Source organism: Pagrus pagrus (assembly GCF_965226575.1).
Source record: "Pagrus pagrus genome assembly, chromosome: 10".
Classification (NCBI taxonomy): domain Eukaryota; kingdom Metazoa; phylum Chordata; class Actinopteri; order Spariformes; family Sparidae; genus Pagrus; species Pagrus pagrus.
This window is the reverse complement of record NC_140194.1, coordinates 2763418-2786940: the sequence shown is the minus strand read 5'-3', so window position 1 is coordinate 2786940 and position 23523 is coordinate 2763418. Positions and strand designations below refer to the sequence as shown.

The following is a 23523-nucleotide window of genomic DNA, read 5'->3' as shown; positions in this document are numbered from 1 at the left end:
ATCTGATTGGTCAAAGAGCTAAAAAAAAAAAAAAAAAGCCGCTCACAAAGCTGTAACGATACCACTGACTCTCCTGCTGTTGGTTGCTATGCCAACTGTTTTCAGTAATGATCAAGCCGGATTTTCTTTCTCTCCGTCTCGGTCTTTCTCAGGTAATCTTCTTCTTCTTCTTCTTCTTCTTCTTCTGATGAAGAGAAGTTTTCTCCCTCTTGATAATCAACAGACCATATAATCAGGTAGTGTCTGTATTTGTACCTGCACCAAGGAGGTTGTGTTTTCACCTGTGTCCATTTGTTTATTTATTTGTTGGTTTGTTGGTTTTTCAGCAGAATTACACAAACACTGTTCAAGGGATTTCCGCGAAACTTGGACGGAGGATGACCCAGAAAAGACCCCATTCATTCCTCAGGGAGTGAATCATGGATCTTTGTGGGAAAAAATCAAATGTATTTTAGTGGCTTGTATCTATGGGTGAGTACAAAAGGGGGACTGTTGAAAGGAGGCAATTTTAGTTTTGCTTTGTTTTTTTTCTCGTGTGACCTTCTGCTGGGGTTTTTTCATCGCTGTAGCTGCGAGCTTTGTAGGAAAATCGCTTCTGATTGGTCCATATTGTTCAGTCTCCACTGGAAATGGTCTGCATAAAGCCCAACACCCGACCTATTTGAAACACTGAAATAACATGAATGTAGGCAGTGATTTAGTGCTCTGCAGCAGGTCGACCACGACAGCCTCCACTCGTCTGGTTTCAGACTGAACCTGCAGGGATTTGATCACATTCAGACACAATAATTCAACATTAAATCCACTGACGGATGAAGTGAATGAAATTCATCATTTCGTTACGATGCATGGAAATCTTAGGCCCTGGTATTCACATGCACCACCCACCCAAACATTGTTGTGGACCAAGTACACCCCATCATGTCAACGGTACTCCTCCCTCGATGGCAGTGGCCCCTCCCAGCAGGACAACGTGCCCAAAGTTAAGAGTTCAAGACGTTGATCTGGCCTCCAAAATCCCCAGAAACCAATCCAATCTAGTATCCGTGAAACGTGCCTCCGAGGCGTTTTTTGTAGTGTGACAGGCAGCATTGTCCTGCTGGGGGAAGCCACCACCATCAGGGAGTCCTGCTAGCATGAGGGGGTCTACTTGGTCTGCAGCAGTGTTTGGGTGGTTGGTGTCTGTCAAGTGGCATCGACATGTAAGAGCAGGACTCAGGATTTCCCAGAAGAACATGTATTACAACGAGATGACCACTGTTATACACTTTACGTGTCAGTGATTTTAATGCTGTGGCTGATCGGTGTATTCGTTAAGTCCGACTCTGATCACGGATCAGGTCCGGCCCACAGTCAGTGTTCCAGTTCACCCCAGAGGTGTTGCACTGGGTGGAGGTCAGGGCTCTGCAGGTCATCAAGGTGGTAAATCCATTTAATTGACAGCCCATGTTTGTCTGTAAGTGGATCAGAGGTTGTATCAGACCTTCTCGTTGTCATTTTCACTGACGGGGTTGTTAAAATCCCATCATGATTCATTATCATCACTTTGATTTGATAAACAAACCAGTTATAAGACAATGTAATTGCACTTAATTAACCTGCTGTTGGCTGGATTTGGTGTCATGCCTCGGACAGACGGTTTGTCATGGCCACTTTGATTTGGTTCTGGACCGGCGCTCTGCTGCCACTCTGGAGACTGGAATTAGCAGCGCCAGGAAATCCTGCAGCGTGAAGTCCTCCTGCTCCACACAGATGCACTTCAAGGCCTCCAGTCCACAGCTCTTCAATACATGGTCAGCACCCTGATGACAAGGAGTCCTCCTACAGGCGGTCTGCATTTGTTATTGACAGTGTTGTGTGTAGATTACCAACGTTATGGTCGATCGATACTGCAGCCACAACTTTCTTCATCTATAAAACCATCTCCTTGACTTCAGGACACACTGTGACCTTGCTCCTACGGCCAGATGAGTCATGGTCCTGGTCTAAACTATGTGCTGCTTCTCTCAGCTAAAAGTCTGCTCATTCTAATCACACCTGACCTCTTAGGACCGCTAGAGAGGATTTAATATGTGAATACAGACAGGAAGCTCGGCCAGGCTCAGATCAGTGCCGACACCACATGGCTCCGTCTTTATTCAAACTGCTGTCTGTCCTCTGGAGTTTTTTTCACGGTCTCCCAGCATTAGTCACTCTCTCAGTTCTCTCTACACCTGTTCCTAAACACAAATACTGCTAAACTCTCGTGTAGCTCTGAGAAAACACAGCCAGACTCCCAAGTACTTACTGTTGTTTTCTTCCGTCTCATTCTGCTAAACATCCAGGTCTCCGGAGAGGCAGTAGAAACCCGGGCAGAGTCTGGGATTCAGCAAACAAAAACACTGTCTGTTTGGTCTCATTGTTTGCTTCCTGCCACAGTGGGATTTATATGATCTTAATAATGATTCATACTCAAATAGAATGTTTTCTTATGTACTTAGAAAGTGCTGCTGAAGATCTGAAAGGAGAGTGCTACTTTTAGCTTTTGTTGCGTTAAATTTAACTTCGTGGAAACCAGTTTTATTTAAATACTGTAAAGAAATGGCACTGATCACATGACCCATACGAGAGTTAAAGAGGTCATATTATGCTAATTTTTTAAGTTCATACATTTATTCAGGGGTCCATTATTTTTCTCATATGGTTCATTGCTTCAGCATCCCTTTTCATGCTCCGTTTTAGCTACAGAGTGAGACATCTCGCCTCTGTTCAATCTTTGATGAGAGTTGCACATGCGCATTACTTAACAGGCAGGATATTAGCCAATCAGAGGCAGAGTAGGGCGGGTCATGCCGAGCAAGGTAGTGTGATTGAAAATAACACCGCTACAGCTGCTAACCATGGCTGCGGTACAGCTGTATGTATTTTATGATAAATATATATTTGTATATTTGTATATAAGGCTTGTTACATAGTGATGCACATAAGTTACGGGAGCAAAGGCTCGACTACAAACCAGGCGTTTCAGGCAGTGCAGCAGTGTTTTCCGTGGGAGAGAGTAACTGGACTTTGGGCTTTTTCACTCTGCAGACCTTTTACATGCACAAAAATGCTTCATAACACAATAAAGGAAAGGCAAAAACCCAAAAAGCATCATATGACCCCTTTAAGGTAATTCAGTAAGTCTTCAGTTACAAAATCATCGGTACGTTTCATGTGGTCGCTGAAACTGCCAGGAGAGAGTCGGAGAGTAAAAGCCGTTTCACACCAAGTGCGAATTTCCGTGCGGATTATGTCACTTTCCGCCTCATCATACAAAGCAAACGATGCTGATAAAACGAGCTAAAGATTAATCATTCTGGTGTTCAGCACCTTATTTTATTTGACAAGAGTATGGATGATCATCTCAACACGGAGGTGAAAGACAACATTTGGCTTTCGATTGATAAATTGACTTTGTCTGATCATTGTAATGTATAAGGTAGAGGTTTTCTCATAATTTCAGGTAGGCTACAATATACAGACGAAAAGGCATCAGTAGTAATCTTTAATATTTATATAAAACGAAAAAACATCTCTATTGATATAAGGAAGACTAGGAAAAAAATAATTTGAATGCTGGCGACTGCGGTCATACAAATATATGTTATGTAAGCTACTCGTTTTATTTAACTCCATTCATATAGGCAAACATTTATTATTTTTATTTATTTCCTAAACTCAACCACACAATGTCCTCAGTGAGCTGTTCGCCGCTTTCATCCCGGCCGAGCTGGAGAGCGGCTGTAATCTTGGTGGCATGTTTATGCTTCGCGGCTGGACAACATCGAGGCCGATATGAAAACATTTATACTGGTTGGCTCATCGTTAGGCATAGGCTACCAGCTATTTGGCTATATGCCAAGCCACTGATTAATATATCTTCGCTTTATGCACTTTCTAACAAACGAGTCATCATGTGTCCATATAGCCTGTGACCACACCGTCGTGCGCCTTTACGCACACGCTCTGATCCGCTTTGGCTGGGCAGGCTATATGGATGCTATATCCCCAGCTAAAAGTATCTCCTGTCAAATTGAGAGAATGGTTACGCTTCACAGACAGCATAAATAGCCTAAATGACTTTCCTACCTCAAACACACAGCAAGCCGTTGCTCAGGATCGATTGGCTCACGCTAGTTGGTTCGTGTCCTCCTGAGGTGAGGACCCAGTATCTCAAGAGGGGCTTCAAACTGTGCTATGGACATCCTGAAAATAGTGTCTGAATGATGATACAGGCGCAGCTCCTTGGATGAGCCGATGTCCATTTTCTGTCAGATAATGAACCGCAACTTTTTTTTCTTTTGGTGCGAAATTAGAACACAGGAATGCGAACATTTTGCACCGGACTCAGTGCGCATGCTTTACATGCGGAAAATTGCTGCACGGATATTCCGCAAATCCGTGCCGCATTTTCGTATCGCGCCAGTGTGAAACGGCTTTAAGGAGGAAAATCTCTTATGAAGTCTCTTCACTGTTTTACTCTTCTTTCGATATTAAATATTTTTGCCATTGTCTCGTTAAATATCTTCAGATCGTGACACGGACGAAATAAAACCAAGCGAACTTCAATTTTTGATGTCTTGAACTCGCACAAACGGCAGCGCTCCTGCTGCTCGTCAGTTTTGAAGTAACATCCGGTTATGCGGGCATAATTCTAGATGAAAGGATGATTCCAGATAATCAAATGCCTCCATGTGAGTGGGGGGTGCAGCTCTCCAGTCCTCCCAGTTCATCTCTCAGCTCTTCATGTGGATCTTCAGAGGAGGAGAGGCCTCAGGAGATCAGCCGTTAATCCACCCTGACACTGACTGAAACTTCACTCAGTATACGGAGAAAATGGATTTAAAGGAAGCCACAGCTTATAGAGGATTCACTTTCTGAGTCTTTCTTCTGCTCTCCAGCTATAATGCAATTAAGGGTCATGTGTGTATGTGTGTGTGTATGTGTGTGTGTGTGTATCTGGGTCTTTTATTGACTAAACCCAGTCATGTAAAAACTGTAAAGTCTTCAGTGAAATATCTGAGCAGAGTGAGTCCCTCTGACACTTGATCACTGAAGCGTTTGTTGATGATGAGAGCGAGGAAACATTTCTGGCGACTGCAGGCTCGTCGTGACGGAGAGCCGAAGAGAAAAAAAGAGAAAAAAATGACAAACCCTCCGAACTGAGTCCTTTTGAGCAGCCTCTGAATCACTGTCACCACGCTGACTGTAAGTCTGGTGCAACAGCGCCATCTGCTGATTGATCGAACCTGATGTGAAGTCAGAAAAAGGTGTGAACAGTGTGACTGAGTGTTTGGATGAATCTTCATGAAGCATGTTTCCTTGTTGACACTGTATCAAAGAGGAGCTGAAAATGAGCAGAATATGTCTCCTTTAATACTGGACTTGCATTCATCAGTTTGTTTTAGTTATCATTTATTTTTAAACTTTATTTTCACTAAAGAAAAACTTGAAAGCACATCAGTCGACATGACCGAACCGACTTCAACCCAGACATCGTCCTGAAGGGTTCGGGTTGGCTGTCCGTGCTCTAATCTGGGTTATTTTAGGTATTCATATCTGAAGGCCTGCGTTTCAAACTGGAGGGGTTGAGTTTGAAAGACGGTCCCAAACAAGGGACTTACTGTGCGTTCATGTGCTGTCAGAGTTATGTCCATGTTGCTCTCAACCAACATGACGCGCAGGAACACGCCAAAGTCTCAAGAACACATTTTCGACTCCAGGACCATCCGAGGAGCCGTGATTGGAAACGATGACATGTCCGACACACAATCACCTTGTATGACAGCTGTCTGAGTATTTTCTCTGTCTTGTTTGCCAGTAAACATTTAAAACAGTAACTTTTTCTTATCTTTGTTGAATGTTTTTTGTGTAAAATTTGTCCCTTCAGCCCGGGGACTTCCTTCGGATCTACAACCTTCGAGCGATCCCAGGATCGAGTAAGGTGCCCGGCCTCGCCAGCAGCCAGTCAAATGAGGTGGATCACCTGGCTTTTCACCTGCATGGAGGGACGGCGTTCGGGAGGGGGATCCGGGTCCTTCCAGAAAACAGCCCCGACGTGCAGGAGCTGAAGAGGTACGGCAGGAGACGAGGGGCAGATACACCTGAGAGGGCTTGAAGCTAGGATTTAAAGTCATTGTTGAAAACCTGCTTCATAATAAGCTCTAGTTCCACTTACTGGTTCTGGTTGTGCAGCATAATTGGACCAGAAGAGAGGAGGTGAAGATAAGGATTCATTTGAGCATTTTAGAGAAAAAGGTTTTGGGGATTTAAAACTGCTGGAACACAAAACGAGGGACGGTTGAATTTAGGTTTTAGATTCAGTTCTAAAATGTAGATTTTAATGTAAAAGTTGAACAGTAGTTGATTAATGTATCCGCTGTGTTTGTGCTTCTGTAGAGCCATCGAGAGCTTCCCAGAGGATGACGAGCTGAATGACTCGGTGTTGTTGGAGATTTGGAGCACACCACCAGAGTCTCCGTCAGGTATGACTGGATGCTGGAATCAAACACATCAAATATCAAAACCTGTTAGTCGTCTGGACACGTTGACGTGAGAATTTGTTGAAGATGTTTCCCTCCGGGTGAATTGTTATGATTTTGGTGATCCTCTAAACTGGCAATAGACACATTTTATGCTTCGGCGTATCATTATGATGTAAATTCACCTTCTCTAGGAAATTCTGTTCTGCCACCGGGCACAAAATCTCCTGGGAAATAATGAAGGCTGACTGTTGATCCATCCTGGCACCGTTTCTGCTTTCATATCTCCACAATACACTGAATGAATGAATAAACTCATGTTGTGTCCTGTGTTGTTGGTAGCTGGAACAGAACAGAAAGCGACCCAGTTGTCTCTGTGACAGCAGCACCAACAACAATACTTGGAGACTTTTCATTTCGCACCATCATCAGCTCAGAATCTGGATTTGCTGGAAGCACTGAGCTCAAATCACTGCTACAGTTATACAGCACAGTCTCACAGATGCTAGCATGATGCTAACACTGCGCCTGCACAGGAGGCCTGGTGTGAGCAGCATGTTAGCAGGCTGAAAGTATAAAGGGTGGACAGAGTTTCTGAGTCTGATAGTGAAGCCACTGTGGTTAAAACATGCAGGCTTTCTAATGTCCAGCAGTCTGACTGTATGTAAGCTTACGAGAAAATGACCCAACTTCTCAAACTGTGGTTTCATTTAGAGTCAAATAGACGATAAAGCAGGATGTGCTTTAGCATGTGGCTACCTGACAAGTCGCTACTACAGCGTGTCCTCGAGGTCTCAGGCAGATCCAATCAGGATATCCTTCCCAGCTCCACCCTCAAGTCCAAATTTGGTCGCTTCCAGCTCCAATAAACAAAAATGGAAAAGGCCATAAATCCGAACTTGAGGCATAAAAATCGCGTTTCATAAACCAAGTTGTAGCATCATGGTGGGTTTACACTTAGTCTGTATCTGTCAGAGCATGTGAGCGGAGCGTGAGCAGGCTGGGAGGACGAGCAGGAGGATTTTATGATGGTGCAAAAAGAGTTTTCTATTCAATTTAGATTGTTAGTTTGGCTCCGGTACCTCGCACACCGTTAGTCCGAAGCGTCCCCGATGGAAAATGTGGCTTTGGCTTCTCAGTTATTTGGGATTGCTAGGCTACAGGGGAAGCAAAAATTAAAATACAACATAGATTTTTTTTCTTTTTTTTAGAGCGAGCGGTGAACGATGTGAGTGCGCTCCACTCCGCTCTCATGCTGTCTACACAGGATGTGTTCAGGCACAGTGCACTTAAAGCCAACACAGAGTTGCTGTAGTTACGCATGTAAAACAGACGAAAATAGTCCTGAAGTAGTTCGGTGCGTCTGTTCAGTCAGAAGTGCGTCCGATGGAAAAGCCTTCCTGCACAGACCTGACGTCCCTCCTGTGTTTCCATTAAACCTCCTTTGTGGTTCTGCTTACAAACAACTGAGAATGAAAATCACAATATTTTTATTGCGTTAGCGAAATACAAAGAAGGAAGAATGATGTGAGCGCTGGCGGCCTGCAGGTCGTTGATTGAATAACAAACATGTTTGCCAGCAGCAGAAATATGAACATCCTGACTGCTCAGACAAACCAATTTCTTCACTGACGTAGGGACGGATGGACGGACTGAAGCTGCAGGGAGCTGCTTCCATTAGCTGAGCCTTCTAAAAGCCCACGCTTCACTGGGGATATAATAAAAGTCCAAACTTTGACTGTGACCTGAAGGTTTCCACACACACAGACAGACAAACTGCTGCAGCTTTAATAGAAGTTTAGAAAAGCTACCTGCAGGCCTGACGTCCGTTGTGTAACTCTGAGTGGACAAAATATTTGGGACGCAGGAAGAAAGTGCTTATTTTATTTTAACCTCTTCATGAACCTGCAGCACTTTGTCTTTGTGCGGACTTAAAGTCTCCCTCCTCTTCTTGTTCCTACGGTTGAATGTTTGAGCTCCACTGTGCAGTGAAGAGTTCGACACCAGACGGCTGTTTTCACATTCATCGCTCAAAGTGTTAATTTTCTCTGAAAATCAGATTTTAAGCGACGGGCCAACGAGCGTGATTTATAAAATCACAAAGAGTTTGCGAGCCAGTCGTCGGGCCTGTACTGCGAAGCGAGGTGATTAATTAATCAAAGGGTCTCGACCTGCTCATGAGATGACTTTTGTTGTGGATTGGCGCTATACAAATAAAGAATGATTGATTAATTGATACGCAGGATACATGTCTGTTATCTGGCTCCACTAACCCTGACAATCGTAATCATGCTCAGCGGTCAAACCAAAGCTGGTTATCAACTCGATGAGTCCACCCAGGATTCCACATCTCGCCACGAGCACGGTCACATGAAAGAGGACGCGTCCACTGACAGCGAGCAGGATATTTTATATTTTATATTTATTCTAGGAGAACAAACTATTAGACACACAGAGGAAGAAGTTAAGGATTTTAAAGTGGCAGTTTTCTCTGTAAAAACCCTGTTAGACACGTGTGGAGGGGTCTTTAAATAATTTAGTTTTAACGACGGGAAAAAATCGAAATGACATTTAATTCACAACAGACGCTGATATGCAACGTTCCCTTTAATTCTCCTTCAGGTGTCAGATTCAGTTAACGCTCTCTTTCTTTCAAAGCTCCTCGTTTGCATAATGCTTGTATATTGTTTGTTATAAGTTATTAATGATTCATATTTAATTAATATTATCGCCTCTCCACAGTTTAGGGGACTAAGTTATATGAGTTGTTATATGTATTCACTAGAAACAAAACTCAGAATACACGTGCTGTGGGATAAATGAGCTGAAGCCTTCTAATAAAGTGATGTTCAGACCAGTGGTTTTGTTTTCCTCAGCAGAGTACAGTGTGTTTGCAGGCCTGTGTTACGTTTTGCTTATTGATGTGTGTCTCTGCCTCCTGTTCAGTTATCGATGGTTTCTCTTTCTCTGATTTAGATGCTGGAGCAGCTGAGAGCAGCACAGCACACTGCAGCAGCTCAACAGGTCTGACGGAGGTTCAACAGACGAGTTATTACTCACTCTACTTGTGTCCGTTAACATCCTAACCGTGTTTATTTATCTGTATCTTCGCTGTCTGTGTGTCATAGAGAGAAGCTGCGGTCACGACGTACAGCCGGCGACGCTGTCCGAGCTAAAGCGATCCGATCCGGGTCCAGTTCACCACGTTAGAGTCCAGCTGAGATCCTACGAGCCCCAAAGACTCCACCAGGCGCTGAAACTCTACTGCAGCAAGTGCACATCCATGTAGGCTCACACGCACAATATCACAAGATTAACTAATGTTTCCTGCAAACTTTTACTCCAGTTTAAGGTTTTATTTTCGTCACCGGCACAGACGTGATGGATTTTACTGCTCAGACAGAGGATTAGATTAAATTAATAAGATTTGATGAAATGACTCTGCTCTGTGATCTCAGGCAGGACGTCCCTGATGATGAACTGGTAGCAGGTCTCTTCTCTCAGGCATCCAGGGACTCTGGACCCTGCAGCCCCCCGGCGTGGGCGCTCTCCGGTCGAGTCGACACCCCCGGAGGTTCCTCAGGATCAGCGGAGCGAGCTCTAAGTGTTCACCTGTCCACACAGCTCATGTCTGAGGGCAAAACCAAGGAGCTCATCTTCCTCATGGGTAACAAGTTTAGAGCTGAAGTTCCTTCTTTTGTCCAACAAACAGTCCAGAACCCAACGACTCGTCAGCGACTGTCATAAATGACAAAGACAAGCAGCAAATCCTCACATTTAAGAAGCTGCAACCGGCAAATGTTTCTGACTGAACTGATTCATCGATTATCAAAACAGACATCGAGACAAGTATCAGCATCCCGTCTGATGCTGCATCGAACCCATAGAAACACAAAGTGAAGACGTTTTCATCCTGAACTCAGGCAGCTGCTCACAGACGTTCTGGTGTCTTGCAGGTTCGACTCTGGCGGAAACGTGTCAACTGGCGTCCGGCTACCAGAACATCGTCCCTGTGAGGTCATCGGGAGGTCACCTGACCCTGCTGGACCTGTCGGCGCCTTTCCTGTTCAGAGGCAGGAAGAGATACTACGGGTTAGAGGTTTTTAGTAGTTTTTAACAGCTTCAGCATGTCCACAGATGTTTATCCAACGGATGCTCCAACGTGGCTCTGAGCTTAAACATCTGCAGCTGAGCTCATTGATAAAAAGCGATAATCACATATTTTTAAACTTTTTGTGTTACTGCACACGTTCACTGCTAATCAGAGGATTTGTTTGAAGGTACTTTTCGACCACATCACTGTTTTATTCACAATAAAAGCGTCCTGCACGGACGTCCCCGAGCTGATGAGTTATTCTCTCTGTGACTTCCTGTGTGTGTCGTAGGTGCACTCGGTGCTCTGAGGCGGCTCTGAGGGAACCGTGTGCTGAAGGAGTCGAGCTGATCGATGAGAAGATCGTTGCAGAAGGTGAGAGAGAGTTTGCTTTGAGGAAACTGAGGAGGTGGAGAAAACCCACAGGAAACAGCTCCCACTAGAAAATATCAGTGTTGTTTTTCTGCTCGTTCTTCTGCTTCAAAGTGGCCAAAACATAAACTAGTGGCAGTTTTTCAAATGTAATCAAAATTAAACCACCGTCAAGGACGAGGAGATCTAGTCTCTTCACCGTTCCTCAGCCTTTGTTGCTGTGCAGTTTGTGTCCTGTGATGTTTCGTCTTGTTCCTTCACTCAGAGTTTTGTGAAAGGCTCCTTGTCCTCCCTCCTCCGCTGATCTCAGGTCTGATCTAGCTAGTTTTGTTTTCCTCTAAAACAGTGGCGGATTTAAGAAATTTGGGGCCCAGGGCAAAGGCAGGCATGGGGCCCTCTGAAATGAGAAGACAACACACAAAACAACATATTTACATATAAAAATGAATAAAAAATATTTCGAGATGTAAAACGTAAATACAAGAGGCGTATCTCATGCAGCCAGTGTAGTTGCATGATCCCACACTGATTTTGAGTCAATTGATCACATGACCTGGAAGCTATTGAGCTAAAATGCTAATATTTACATATAAAAATGAATAAAAATCATGAACAGAAGTAAAATGTAAAAACAAGAGGTTTATCTCATGCAGCCAGTGGAATAACATGATGCAACACTAGTCGGGCTCCAATGATTTTATTATAACATAAACATGTCCCATGTTTCTGTTGGCATAAGGGACATTTCCAGGTTTTGTCCATGGACAGACATGAGCCATGGATCCACTGGTCGCAGTCATCACATTGGATCTGTTTAATTGAAAACAAATTATATGTTTCATTATTTTTATTCATTATTATTTGACACCTAAACATTATTATATTTTTTTCATGGCTATATAACAATTCAACACGTCTGTAACTGTTTTTCAATTACTCACCCATTGTACAATGGCAGTTCCTGGTCCTGGTGGCTTGAAGGTGGCACACATAGCACAGCAAGTTTGATCATCAAAGACTAAAAAAACAACATTTATTTAATTCTATATACCTCGTATGTATCGTGTTTTTGATTTGTATGCTTAATTAGCCTTTACCTGAGGCCTCCAGGATGTGAAGAGCCAGATCTCTCCCCTCCTCCATTTCTTTTTTTAGATGTGCTGAAGTTCATGTCAGGGATGGCTGGGAAAGCCTTTATCAGGGCTTCTGCCATCTAAACAAGATCAAATGCAGGTACAACAATAATGGGGGCATATAATAAACTACATACACTCATGATCGCTATTAAAAAAATTGTTATCTCTAGTCACACTATAATTTGTACATTTGCCGATATTGGTTCACATCAGTTCATCTTTCCCAAGAAAAGTTCCTACCACACATATCATGAAAACAATAGTTTGGGCTCACCTTTACAACAACGACACCACAGCTGCTTCTTCTTGTTGCAGTGAATGGGACATAACGCCCCCTTTCCACGGGACATCCACCCATTCGCATTTCCATGACATGTGCGCCTCATCATGAAGTTCTCCCTGAATAAAGTTTATATTCATCACTCTCTTTAAATTCAGGTCCCTCGTGTCCAGAGATTATCACACACATTTGCAACAACCCAGTGAATAACCGATGTTTTCATTAATTACAAATACTCATTCATCATCAGCATTTTCAGATCAACCCCCAAGATGGAGATACACTGTTCAATTTTAGGAACCGTTTTCAAATCTCCACTTCGCGCCGTTTGTTTTCGTTTTGCTGCTGTCTTCCTGGATCCGTTCTGCACATGCGCACTAAGATGGACTGATCCAATGTAGTGGAGACTGAAGGGGGGGCCCGACATACGCATAATACGATTAGCATTCTGCTGCATTTTAGCGAGAGGATTTTAATCAAAAACATAATTAATGTGCGCAAATAAGTAATAACTGTACTAACCATGAGTGTATGAGGATTTTTATGGGGCCCTCAGGAACTTGGGGCCCTAGGCAACCGCCTAGTTTTGCCTAATGGTAAGTCCGCCCCTGCTCTAAAATAAATCACACTGTAAAGTCTCTGGTTCTTCTGGTCTGCAGCTCTCGGTGTTCAGCTGCTGAAGTTCTGCCTGCTGATGAAGCTCGAGCTGCAGGACGCCACCGACACGCTGGAGGTCTTCCTGTGGAGAGACGCCGTGAGTTTCAAGAGCACATCTCAAGTCCCGCTCACTCTGGATCACAGCAGATCAGATGGAGAAGGAAGAAAATCAGATTTTATTACCTGAAATGATACAGGAAGCCGTGTGAAGTTTGTTTCACTACTGCTTGTCTCAGATATGTTGAAAGGTTTTTAAAAAGTGATTTTAAAGTCAAAGTTAACGATGATGATGATGGTTTGTGTCTTTCTTCAGGAGTTGTTCTTCAGGGTGTCTGCAGAGGACGCAGCAGCCAATCAGGAGGCTCAGGACAGGATTCATCAAACAATGGACTTCCTCTGTCCACCAGAGGGCAGCACCGGTACGTCTGATGCTCTTCTGTCCAGCAGCAGCAGCGTCTTTAACGGTGACGTTATCGTTTTAGTGAAGAACAATGATCGGCTGTAAAATTGATACAAGAAGAAGTATTCTGAAAAATGCATCATACTCAGGAATAAGATGTTTTGTTCAGACTGCTCCTTTAAAACACAGCGTCTCAGTGTGAACGAGTTCAGGTGTGTGTGTGTGTGAAGTTGTTCTCAGGTGTGTGTGTGTGTGTGTGAAGTTGTTCTCAGGTGTGTTTGTGTGTCCTCAGGTGAGCGTCCGTGGCTCGATTTGTGTCTGACAGCGTACCGAGCAAAGGACGACGGGGGACAGAACCGAACCTGCTACCAGATCTGTCACACCTCCGTCACTAAACTCCCCTCCACACGGTCCGACCCCGACCCCGCCTGAACCACCTGCAGGTCAAAGGTCACCGTGAAACCAGAGTCCTGCTGAAAGACTCTTGGTTTTGTTCCTTTTGTGTGTTTTTTTTTATCTGTATTTATTGTGTAGATTTAAATAAATGTAAATAAAATGTTGCTGCAAAAATGTAGAAAACTGACGTGACTGTATGTAAAAAAATCTGCTGTTTCCTGTGCGGGAGTCTTTCAAAATAAAAGAAATAACTTTTAATCAAGTTGTTTTTAATAATCTTGTTAACATTTCTTTGCTCATCAATGAGAACCGACGTTACTTCAGGTGTATTTTATAAAATACATGTAAACGTGAAGCCCGGGCTCTTCACTTCTCGTACTCATCTGTGGTGTTACTGCGACATCTGCTGGTCAACTGACAACATTACACATTTAATAAAGTGTTTTCTCTTACTGAGTCTTTACTGATACAATCTGAGGCCAAATGTGACGTATAGATGCAGCATAGAGCAAACACAACTAGTGAGTACCAAAAGAAAATAACTGAGGACCCAAACTAGAGCGAGGAGGTCAGTACAGATCAAATCATGCAGCCACAGGAGACCCAAAGTATTCAGACACATACACACACACACACTCAGGATCAACTCCTAAAAGGGATTCAAACACTTTCATCTGAGAAAGTCTGAAGCCGGCTCTGCTTTCAGGGGATAAATGTGTGAAACCTGCGAGTCAAAAACCAAAAAACTTTATTCTCTTACAGATTAAATGTTGCAGATCAGTGCAGGTGTAATACCCTGACTTTACACCAGAGGGCGCACAGGACCTATAAACATTGGTCCTGACTTGACTCAGTGGGAAACTAAAGGTTTGTGAGTGACTGGACTGAAACTGCAGAGGCAACCAGGACGTTTTTAAAACTTTTAGTAGTTCAACAATAAATTGAAGTGATAATGATTAAATAAGAAAAGTACACGGTGAATTCCTGCAGGATGTTTTTTTACTGTGTATTAATGTTTTTCTGTCACAGTAGTTTACAGTAGTTTACTGAACTTCCTTAAATATCAACATGTGTTTGCTATGTGTATCTTATTAGTTGTTGTATTATATTCATTTATTATTAGGTCACTAAATAGATTAACTGCAAAGCAATTGTTTATTCTTAAATAAGTCTTTAATATTTATTCTTCCTGATAATTTTCTCCTTGAGGATTTTTGAGGAGCTGCTATTTGTGTCACTTCTTGAAAAAGTGTCTAAAATGACTGAACGTCCAGATGAACAGGATATAAACCTGATGATCCCACACAGTTTACAGTTCAGTGTTTGACAGATTACTCCCCCCTCCCTCCTTCCTCACCCCCTCCCTCGTGTCTTCTTCCTCCTCTTCCTCCTCCTCCTACTCTCGGGTCCTCTTCTCTCTCTCAGACGGGGCTCGGCGTCTCCACCGGCCGCATTTCACCGCGTCCTCCCCCGGTGCCCCGGAGCAGCTGTGCGCGCTGAGACTTCATGTGACGGAGGTGGACCTTAAAGAACTCTCCCCACACCTCCACCCTCAGCTGAGGAGGATCCGGACGGTTTGCTCCCCCTTTTTGAGCCCACTTTGAGGACATTTTTTTTGGTTTGGATCTCTTTGGTGATGCCTCCAGACTGGAGTCGCTCCGGGACGCACCCAAACCCGACAGGTGCCCCTCTAACACCCAACCAAAGACTTTGTGAAGCCTGTTTGCGCGCAAAGATGAAGGAAAACTGATCTTTTGTGGCGGTTTGGAGTTAAGATTTTTAAAAAAGATTTTTTTTGGACTGATTATCAGAAACCAGAGATGGATCGATCATTTCGGATGAGTTTGGTCTGACGGGTTAGACAGAACCACACGATGCTGCTGCTTCCATTCTCGAGGTTAGTGTGTTTGTGGCTCTGCAGCGAGGCCGTCGCGAGTCAGTTCCACTGGAAAACAAAGACGACTTTCAGCCCTCATTATGAATCCCCCGCCGCTGATAGGAATGCGCAGAGCCGGAGATGGCGCACAGTCACCGGGGAGGACAATGGGGGGACGCAGGCGCAGGCCTCTTGGCTGGATACTGTAAACCCGTCACCCCCTGGGCGGCTGGGGACTCAGGCACACCGGCGCGCTGTGCGTAAAAGCGATGCGCAAAACGGAGCGCGGCGCATCCGACCTGTACACGGAGACGAGGCTTTACGCACGGATGTTAACAAGGCTGGTGAGCCGCGGAGGGGTGGATGCAGTCCGGGTGAAGTGCTTACACAAACCCCGCATGGACGCACCTGTAGCCTCGGGAGGAGCGGACACCACCGGCGGCAGAGACGGAGCGCAAAACCGGGCCGGAAGAAGCGGAGCGAGCCGCTGCAGGACGGAGCCGCGTGGGAAGCTCTGCCCGCCGCCATGGCGCAGGAACAAGACGCCGAAGCCCCGTTCGGACTCAACACCAGTGACTACGAGGAGGAGTACTCTGTGCCGGACTTTCCCGACACCACTCCGTTCGTGCCGGTGAACACGCGGCCCAGACGGAAGCAGGTGAAGAACCCGTTCTATCCGGTCACCGCGGAGTCGTACGGCGCGTACGCGGTCATAATCACCGCCGCGCTCATCTTCAGCGTCGGGATCATCGGGAACGTGTCGGTCATGTGCATCGTGTGTCACAACTACTACATGAGGAGCATCTCCAACTCGCTGCTGGCCAACCTCGCGCTCTGGGATTTCGTCATCATCTTCTTCTGCCTGCCGCTCGTGGTGTTTCACGAGCTCACCAAGAACTGGCTGCTGGGGGAGTTCTCGTGCAGGATCATCCCGTACCTGGAGGTGAGAGGGAGAGGGGGGGGGAGGAGGGTGCTGCAGTTGGTGCTGATGATGGTGCTCATGAGTTACATGTCAGTTGACAGGTGAGAGCAGGTCTGACAGGTGATTGGAGGGAGGATCACGCATGACGTCATGTTGCAGGCAGACCCACAGTTTCCCCACATCTGTGAGAGGCTTCAATGTGATGAGCACTGTGACTCTGCTCACGTCAACAGTTATTTGAACCACACACCAATCATACACAGACCCAAGACCCAGCATTGAACAGCTTGAATTAAAGGAAAAGTTCACATTTTTCCAAGACCTGTAAGTCTGTAAGTGACGGGGCACAAAATCCTTATACTTCAAAGTTTATCTGAAACTAATGTGAGACTTCATCGCCTGAGTTAATCAGCTCTTCCAGTCTTTTTTGAAAAATAATACAAAGATGAAGTTTTGTACTAAAAACCCTGAAACTTAGGAAGATACCAACTTTGATTGAGCCTGCTGAAGTCTTATCTCAGTTATTGGTGTCAAAACAGGAAGTTGTGTGTCCTTTATTTACCACCCCAGTAGAGTTGTGTAGTCTGTTGTCCTATAACCCAGAAGTTAGTTTGCATTTTTGCAGTTCTGGTTCCCTCGTCTCAAAGTAAATATGTTATATGTCTGAAATAAAGGTGTGTGGTTACCACAGGTTGTAGATATTTACATGTTTTGTTCTCCGACATCATTAAATGTCCCACAGTTTAATTATAAAGCTCTTCCATGTGTTAAAAAACAGTTAGCGGTTGCTAAAAGTGTCTAAATGAGACTACAGAGGTTGTCGGGGACATTAAACGTCATCACAGCGAACACAGAGACTCATCTACTCACTAGTCCGTCTTTACAGGCCGACTTTAGTTACACACTGTTCTAACTCTGACTTTACAACTTGTGCATTGATCAGTTTATAGTAATTGTGTAGTAAGACTCTTAGTGGTGATGGCTTGACTGACCACCAGTCAGTGCAGCATGGAGCAGGTCGAGCTGTCAGACTCTGCTGGAGACACGGGGAGTCAGGTGGAGCTTTGACCGTCACTACAGGCACATTCATGGCCCTTAGAGACAGTCACTGTATTTTTACTCGAGACTTAAAACGTAAAAAAAACCAACCAAAAACAATAAAATGGTCCCTGACGTTAATCTTCACTGCAGCTACTACGTTAAAACCTGAAGTGGGTTCACAAGCCGACCATGTAAAAAGCGTCTTTTCAGATCAGTTTGGGTCCTCTGGGCTCACGTAGCCTTGAAAGCCTTCTTGTTTTTTTTACATTTTAAAACAAGTCTCCATCCACTTCAGTTGTTAAGGAGAACGCTGCGACGCTGTTTTACTGTGAAGCTCCAGAAATGTTTTGTGGACTTTGAAACTTCACCTGACTTTCCATCGACATGAGGAGATAATGACTGAATTTTCATTTTTGGGTGAACTTTACCTTTAACATCATTAATGACTCATTTATTGTGTAGTTCCTCTTTAAGAGACCCTCACATGTTCGTCATGTCTGTACGGTCCCTGGAGAGATCTCTTCTTAATGTGAGTCATGGAGGACAAAATATAAAGTCTTTACTCAACGTGAGGCTCCCGAGGGACTTTTTAAGAACCGAGTTCCCTTCATGTGACTGATCCCACAACACAACTCGGCAAGAAACCAAAGAAAAAGGACTTTGTGCTGGAAAGACTCTGGACGACAACCAGTTAATTTCAATTTATCAGTTGTGAATCCGTCCTGAACGTCAGAACTACACGATTTCAGTTATTCTGAAACTGACAAACTGATGTTATTACAGTGAAATAAAGATAAAAGAGGTTTTGCAGAATATGTATCTTTATGTCGTCACACGTCTTCCTGTCCTGAGTTGAATTAGGTGGACGGTGGCTTCAGACTGTAGTCGGGATTTAAATCAGGTTTAATGTCGCCTCATACGAAGACTCTTTAATCTGATCAGTGTCACATCAGGCCACAGTAAACAAGACGACACCTGCTGCACACGTGACCTCCTGCTGTCCAATCAGAGGGCAGATCTGGATTAATGAAGAGTCTCTCAGACTGAGATTAGGGACGGACGACCCCCCTCTGATCAGGCCTCATCAGAGAAAACAAGGAGGTCTACGGATTAGCTCTAGATGTATTTAGGGCTGATACTGACTGACCGTTATTCTCATTGTCGATTTATCTGTCGATTATTTTCTCAATTAAATCGATCAGCTGTTTGGTCTGTGAATAATGTAAGATGATGAGCCCAACACGACGTCCTCGGATGTCTTGTTTTGTCCACAATTTCTGCGACAATCGTCTCGTCTAATGATGCATCACTGTCTGACTGAGGCGCACAAAAACCCCTAGAAGGGATAATGTATGTATTCACTGCACTGTGGTGTCAGTTTATCAGAATCTGACATGAACTGAGGTCCAACAATGTGAAGAAGAGAGAGCAATGAGTTTCATCTTAGTGCCTCTTTAACACACACACACACACACTGACTGCAGCTGGTCCTCGTGTGCCATCCTTCCAAAATAAAAGTCTAGTCTAAAGCGTGTTGGCAGGTCTGAAACCAGAAGAGTTGATACTGATGGTCAGAGGTGAGAAGTAACTGCTGTACTTCAGTAGATGTTTTTAGGTATCTTTACTTGAGTATTTATTTCTCTGACAGCTTCTGACTTCTCCTCTCTACATCTGAACTTTCGAACTTTTGAGGTGAATTATGGATTATTGTTATTTGGCGTCATCACACGCCGCCTTCCCAACATCACCAGACTGATTTCAGACGCCGCGAGACGTAAGAAGACGTGAACAGACAGAGAGGGAGGCTGGAATGGGGAGAAAAGGCGTGTTAGTGTCTCGTATCTGCAGAGAGTTTCTTATTTTCTCTCTTTGTTGCTGCTCGGGACGCTTTACCAACCCAACATGTGGCTATTTGACGTCCTGGGAATGAGACTCAACAATCAACTATCTTTGTGGTGCGTTCAGGAACAGCTGGGACAAATCCTGCTGACTCTACCTTTAACTTTAATAGTCTGTGAATTATATTAATATGATGTGAGCTTCAGTTAGCTTTGACCACAAATGTCCTTCAGAGGGAGACTTTTTACTTCACAGACATGTTTTAAAAGCAGCTGAATGTCTGAAATGTAAATATCAGCAGCAGGTTATCGTGTGTGTAAAATCTGACACATCTGACAAACAAAAGCTCGTATTTATTGAGTTTAATCCTCTTAACAGCAGCAGAGCTCTTTGTTTGAGATGATGACCTACATGACATCACTGATATTTACTGATGTCACCAACCATTGTCCTTCTTTTCACGCTTGACTTTACTTCCTGGTTATTGTCATTTTTACTTTATTTATATTTATTTTTATACGTATATGTTTTAAGTCTTAAGTGGAGACAGTCCATTCATTAAGATCCAAACTGATTAAAATTTCAGTAGTCAGTAAGTGAAATAACAGTTTTTTACTTCGTCACTGGTAGTTTAATCAAATTCAAATAAAGCTTTATTGGCACGGACAACAGACGTTTACATTAACAGAGCAAGTGAGAAAACAAACATTTATTCATTTCAAAACTGACCGCTGTCGCCTCTTAACTGTTTAATGATGCGTGATCACAGAACAGAAAGAGGATTTAAGCTGCTTTGACAGTCCGACCCCCAACACACACACACACACACACACACACACACACACACACACGTCAATATTGCCAACAGGGCACTACATGTATCCACTATCTAAGAGGGGACCTCTGAGATAGACCTTTTAAGGTCTTTTACCAGAATATTACTTCAAATGTGGTCTTTTGTGTGTGACGTCTACTTATCAAAGAGGGAGCTCACGCACACACACACACACACACACACACACACACACAGACACACACACACAAAATAAAAAAATAAATAAATACAACGAAAGTGACTGAACACAGAACAAACATCTTCTTCATGATAATCCAACATAAATTTAATTAATGTGACTATTATTAACCCTCACGTGACCAACGATACAGTAAGTGTGTTGTTTATGCACATTTTCAGTTTGTTCACGTCTTCAAACACACACACACACACACACACACTTCACACACACACACACACTCTGCTCTGCGTCATGATGTCACAAACCCCATCTGTTGTGTCTCAGCAGCTGTAAACACTTCACACTGTATGAAAGACAACAGACAGGGGAACCAGTTGTGTGTGTGTGTGTGTGTGTGTGTGTGTGTGTGTGTGTGTGTTCCAACTGATACAAGAAAACACACACAGATTATGTGGTTGGTTTCCACTGCGTTACTTGGTTGACAGACGAGTGTAGAGATCTTCCTTCAGTTTCCTGTGAGCAGTGTGTAACCTGACATGCCTTCTCTCTTCTCAGGTGGCTTCTCTCGGGGTCACGACCTTCACGCTGTGCGCTCTGTGCATCGATCGTTTCCGCGCCGCCACCAACGTGCAGATGTACTACGAGATGATCGAGAACTGGGCGTCCACCACGGCCAAGCTCGCCGTCATCTGGGTGGGCGCTCTGCTGCTGGCGCTGCCCGAGCTGCTGATCCGACAGCTGGTCACCGAGGACGGCGACCCGCCCGACGTGACGCCATGCGAGCGCTGTGTGGTCCGGATCTCCACTGACCTCCCGGACACGCTCTACGTCCTGGGACTCACGTATGACGGCGCCCGTCTCTGGTGGTACTTCGGCTGCTACTTCTGCCTGCCGACGCTGTTCACCATTTGCAGCTCACTGGTCACGGCCCGCAAGATCCGCCACGCGGAGCGGACCTGCGTGCGCAGCAGCAAGAAGCAGATCCAGCTGGAGAGCCAGATGAACTGCGCCGTGGTGGCGTTGGCCATCCTCTACGGCTTCTGCATCATTCCAGAGAACATCTGCAACATCGTCAGCGTATACATGGCAGCCGGCGTTCCTAGGAGAACCCTGGACATCCTGCACCTGGTCAGCCAGCTGCTGCTGTTCTGTAAGTCTGCGGTGACGCCGGTGCTGCTGTTCTGCCTGTGCCAGCCGTTCACCAGAGCCTTCCTGGACTGTTGCTGCTGCTGCTGCGACGAGTGCGGCCCACCCCGCTCCCCAGCCACCGCCGCCAGCGACGGCGACGAGTGCACCACCACCGAGCTGGAGCTGTCGCCCTTCGGCACCATCCGCAGGGAGGCGTCTACCTCCGCCGCCTACACGGCTGTGGGGACGCACTGCTGAGGTCAAAGGTCAAAGATCAACAGTGTTGGCGGAGCTTCTTCTGGGTCGTTTGATTGATGGACGCGTTGACATATCAGGCTGTAGCTTCCTGAGTTGGAATCGACTCCAAACTGTTGAACACGTTTGTGTTGACTGACTGTCCGTTCACCGTTTACAGAATTTATATATAAAAGAACACAGTCGGACTTAGTTAATAGCATTTATATGTTTAGTTCTTTTACATTAACTCACCAGTATTTTTACAGAACGTGCACTCAGTCTTACTTCATACATCGTCAGTGTATTTTACAGACGCTGAGAGCCGAAATGGACCCTGAACTTCTCCTGAGATCATCACTTAGTCCAACGATATAAGTAATGATCACAAAAAATGTGGTTAACATCTTGACAAAGTGATAATTAAAGTGGTTAACAGACCCTGAAAATAAAGCGTTACCTGAAATTTGCATAAACACTTTTATCAACCAACCACGGCTGCTGTCAGCAGCGCTAGTTTCATTCTTTTGGATGTTTTCTTTCTTTGTGTGAGTGAGTTAATGGGATGTACAGTAATATATTGAAAATGGCTGTTGATGCTGTTGTTGTTGTGTTTGCTGCAGATGTTCTTGTGAATCAGTTCCAGCTGTGTGAGTGTGTTTCTCTTCACTGTGTGTTTGATAGCAGAAAAACTGCACGCCGCTCAGTTCACATGTAATGACAGTTATTGTTGTTTTTTTTAGCCACCAGAGAGATGTCACTTTAATTAAAAAGTATTTTAAAATAATCTTTTGAAGCTGTTTTGCATCTAGACTGATGATTTCTTTGTTCAGTGGCAGCTCTGTACGGCCTCACAGAGCAAGAAAGAAGAAATTAAACCAGGTCTGTTTTTTTTCATGTTGGAACCGTTTTAAATAAAAACTTAAACTTCTATTTGTTACAGTTGAATCAAACGGTTTGCCCTCACCAGAAAAATGACCCTATATGTTGCCTGCACAACGAGCTTGTGCAGGCAACATATATAGAAAATTTCTCGATAGCGCTTTGGAGGTGGAGCTCTGTTCATTCCTATGCAAACTGCTCAGTGGCGCACTATGTGAGCGTGTTGGACGGCACAAAGAATAAACTGATGATTAGGTTATCCAAAGCTTTACCATTAGCGGAGCTTAAAATGTGTAATTGAAGTTGTCAGTGTAATCATTGTTAGAAGAAGAAGAGATGATGTGCAGACTGTTCATCCAGAGCACACAGTCACTATTGTTTGTACAGTTCAGTCTGAACACAACGTGTCCTCATCTACTCAGAGTTACAGTCAGTCCAACAAACAACAGGACCGTCCTCAGGCATGGACAGCACGCAGACAGCTTTGATGAGTCAATGCAAGAAGATCCTTTTTTATTTAAAATAGTTTTAATATTTATTTAATTTGATCAAATGAAAAAAACCTTAAAAACACAAACCGACTTCTCCTCCTCTGAGTCCACTTTATTTTGCAGCGTCAGGCTCAGCACAGAATCTCAGCTGTTTTGTTTTTTTTCTCTCGCCATCGTTTCGTCATCATCGTCTCCACCCAGCCGGGGAGGACACAGCGCGCCATTGTCCTCGCCTCCCGTCGTCATGACGACGGAGGGAGTCTGCCTCTCAGCTGGCCGCCACAGTGAACAGTGCT

The 23523-nt window shown here is 44.5% G+C and overlaps 1 protein-coding gene across 2 annotated transcripts in view; it reads left to right on the top strand.

Moving 5' to 3' along the window:
- pot1 (protection of telomeres 1 homolog) overlaps window positions 1-22639 on the top strand; it is a 63591-nt gene extending 40952 nt beyond the window's left edge. The window contains exons 11-20 of one of the 2 annotated variants that reach the window (XM_084364259.1): window positions 5912-6096; window positions 6421-6506; window positions 9480-9527; window positions 9632-9788; window positions 9962-10170; window positions 10460-10595; window positions 10889-10971; window positions 13044-13138; window positions 13355-13460; window positions 13734-14095. In XM_084364259.1, coding sequence (XP_084220385.1) covers window positions 5912-6096; window positions 6421-6506; window positions 9480-9527; window positions 9632-9788; window positions 9962-10170; window positions 10460-10595; window positions 10889-10971; window positions 13044-13138; window positions 13355-13460; window positions 13734-13873 — 1245 coding nt within the window. In that variant the 3' untranslated portion in view covers window positions 13874-14095. Of the gene's footprint in view, window positions 1-5911; window positions 6097-6420; window positions 6507-9479; window positions 9528-9631; window positions 9789-9961; window positions 10171-10459; window positions 10596-10888; window positions 10972-13043; window positions 13139-13354; window positions 13461-13733; window positions 14096-21047 lie in introns of those variants that run through there. The other variant, XM_084364260.1, reaches the window with a different exon arrangement.
- The last annotated feature ends 884 nt before the right edge of the window (window positions 22640-23523 follow it).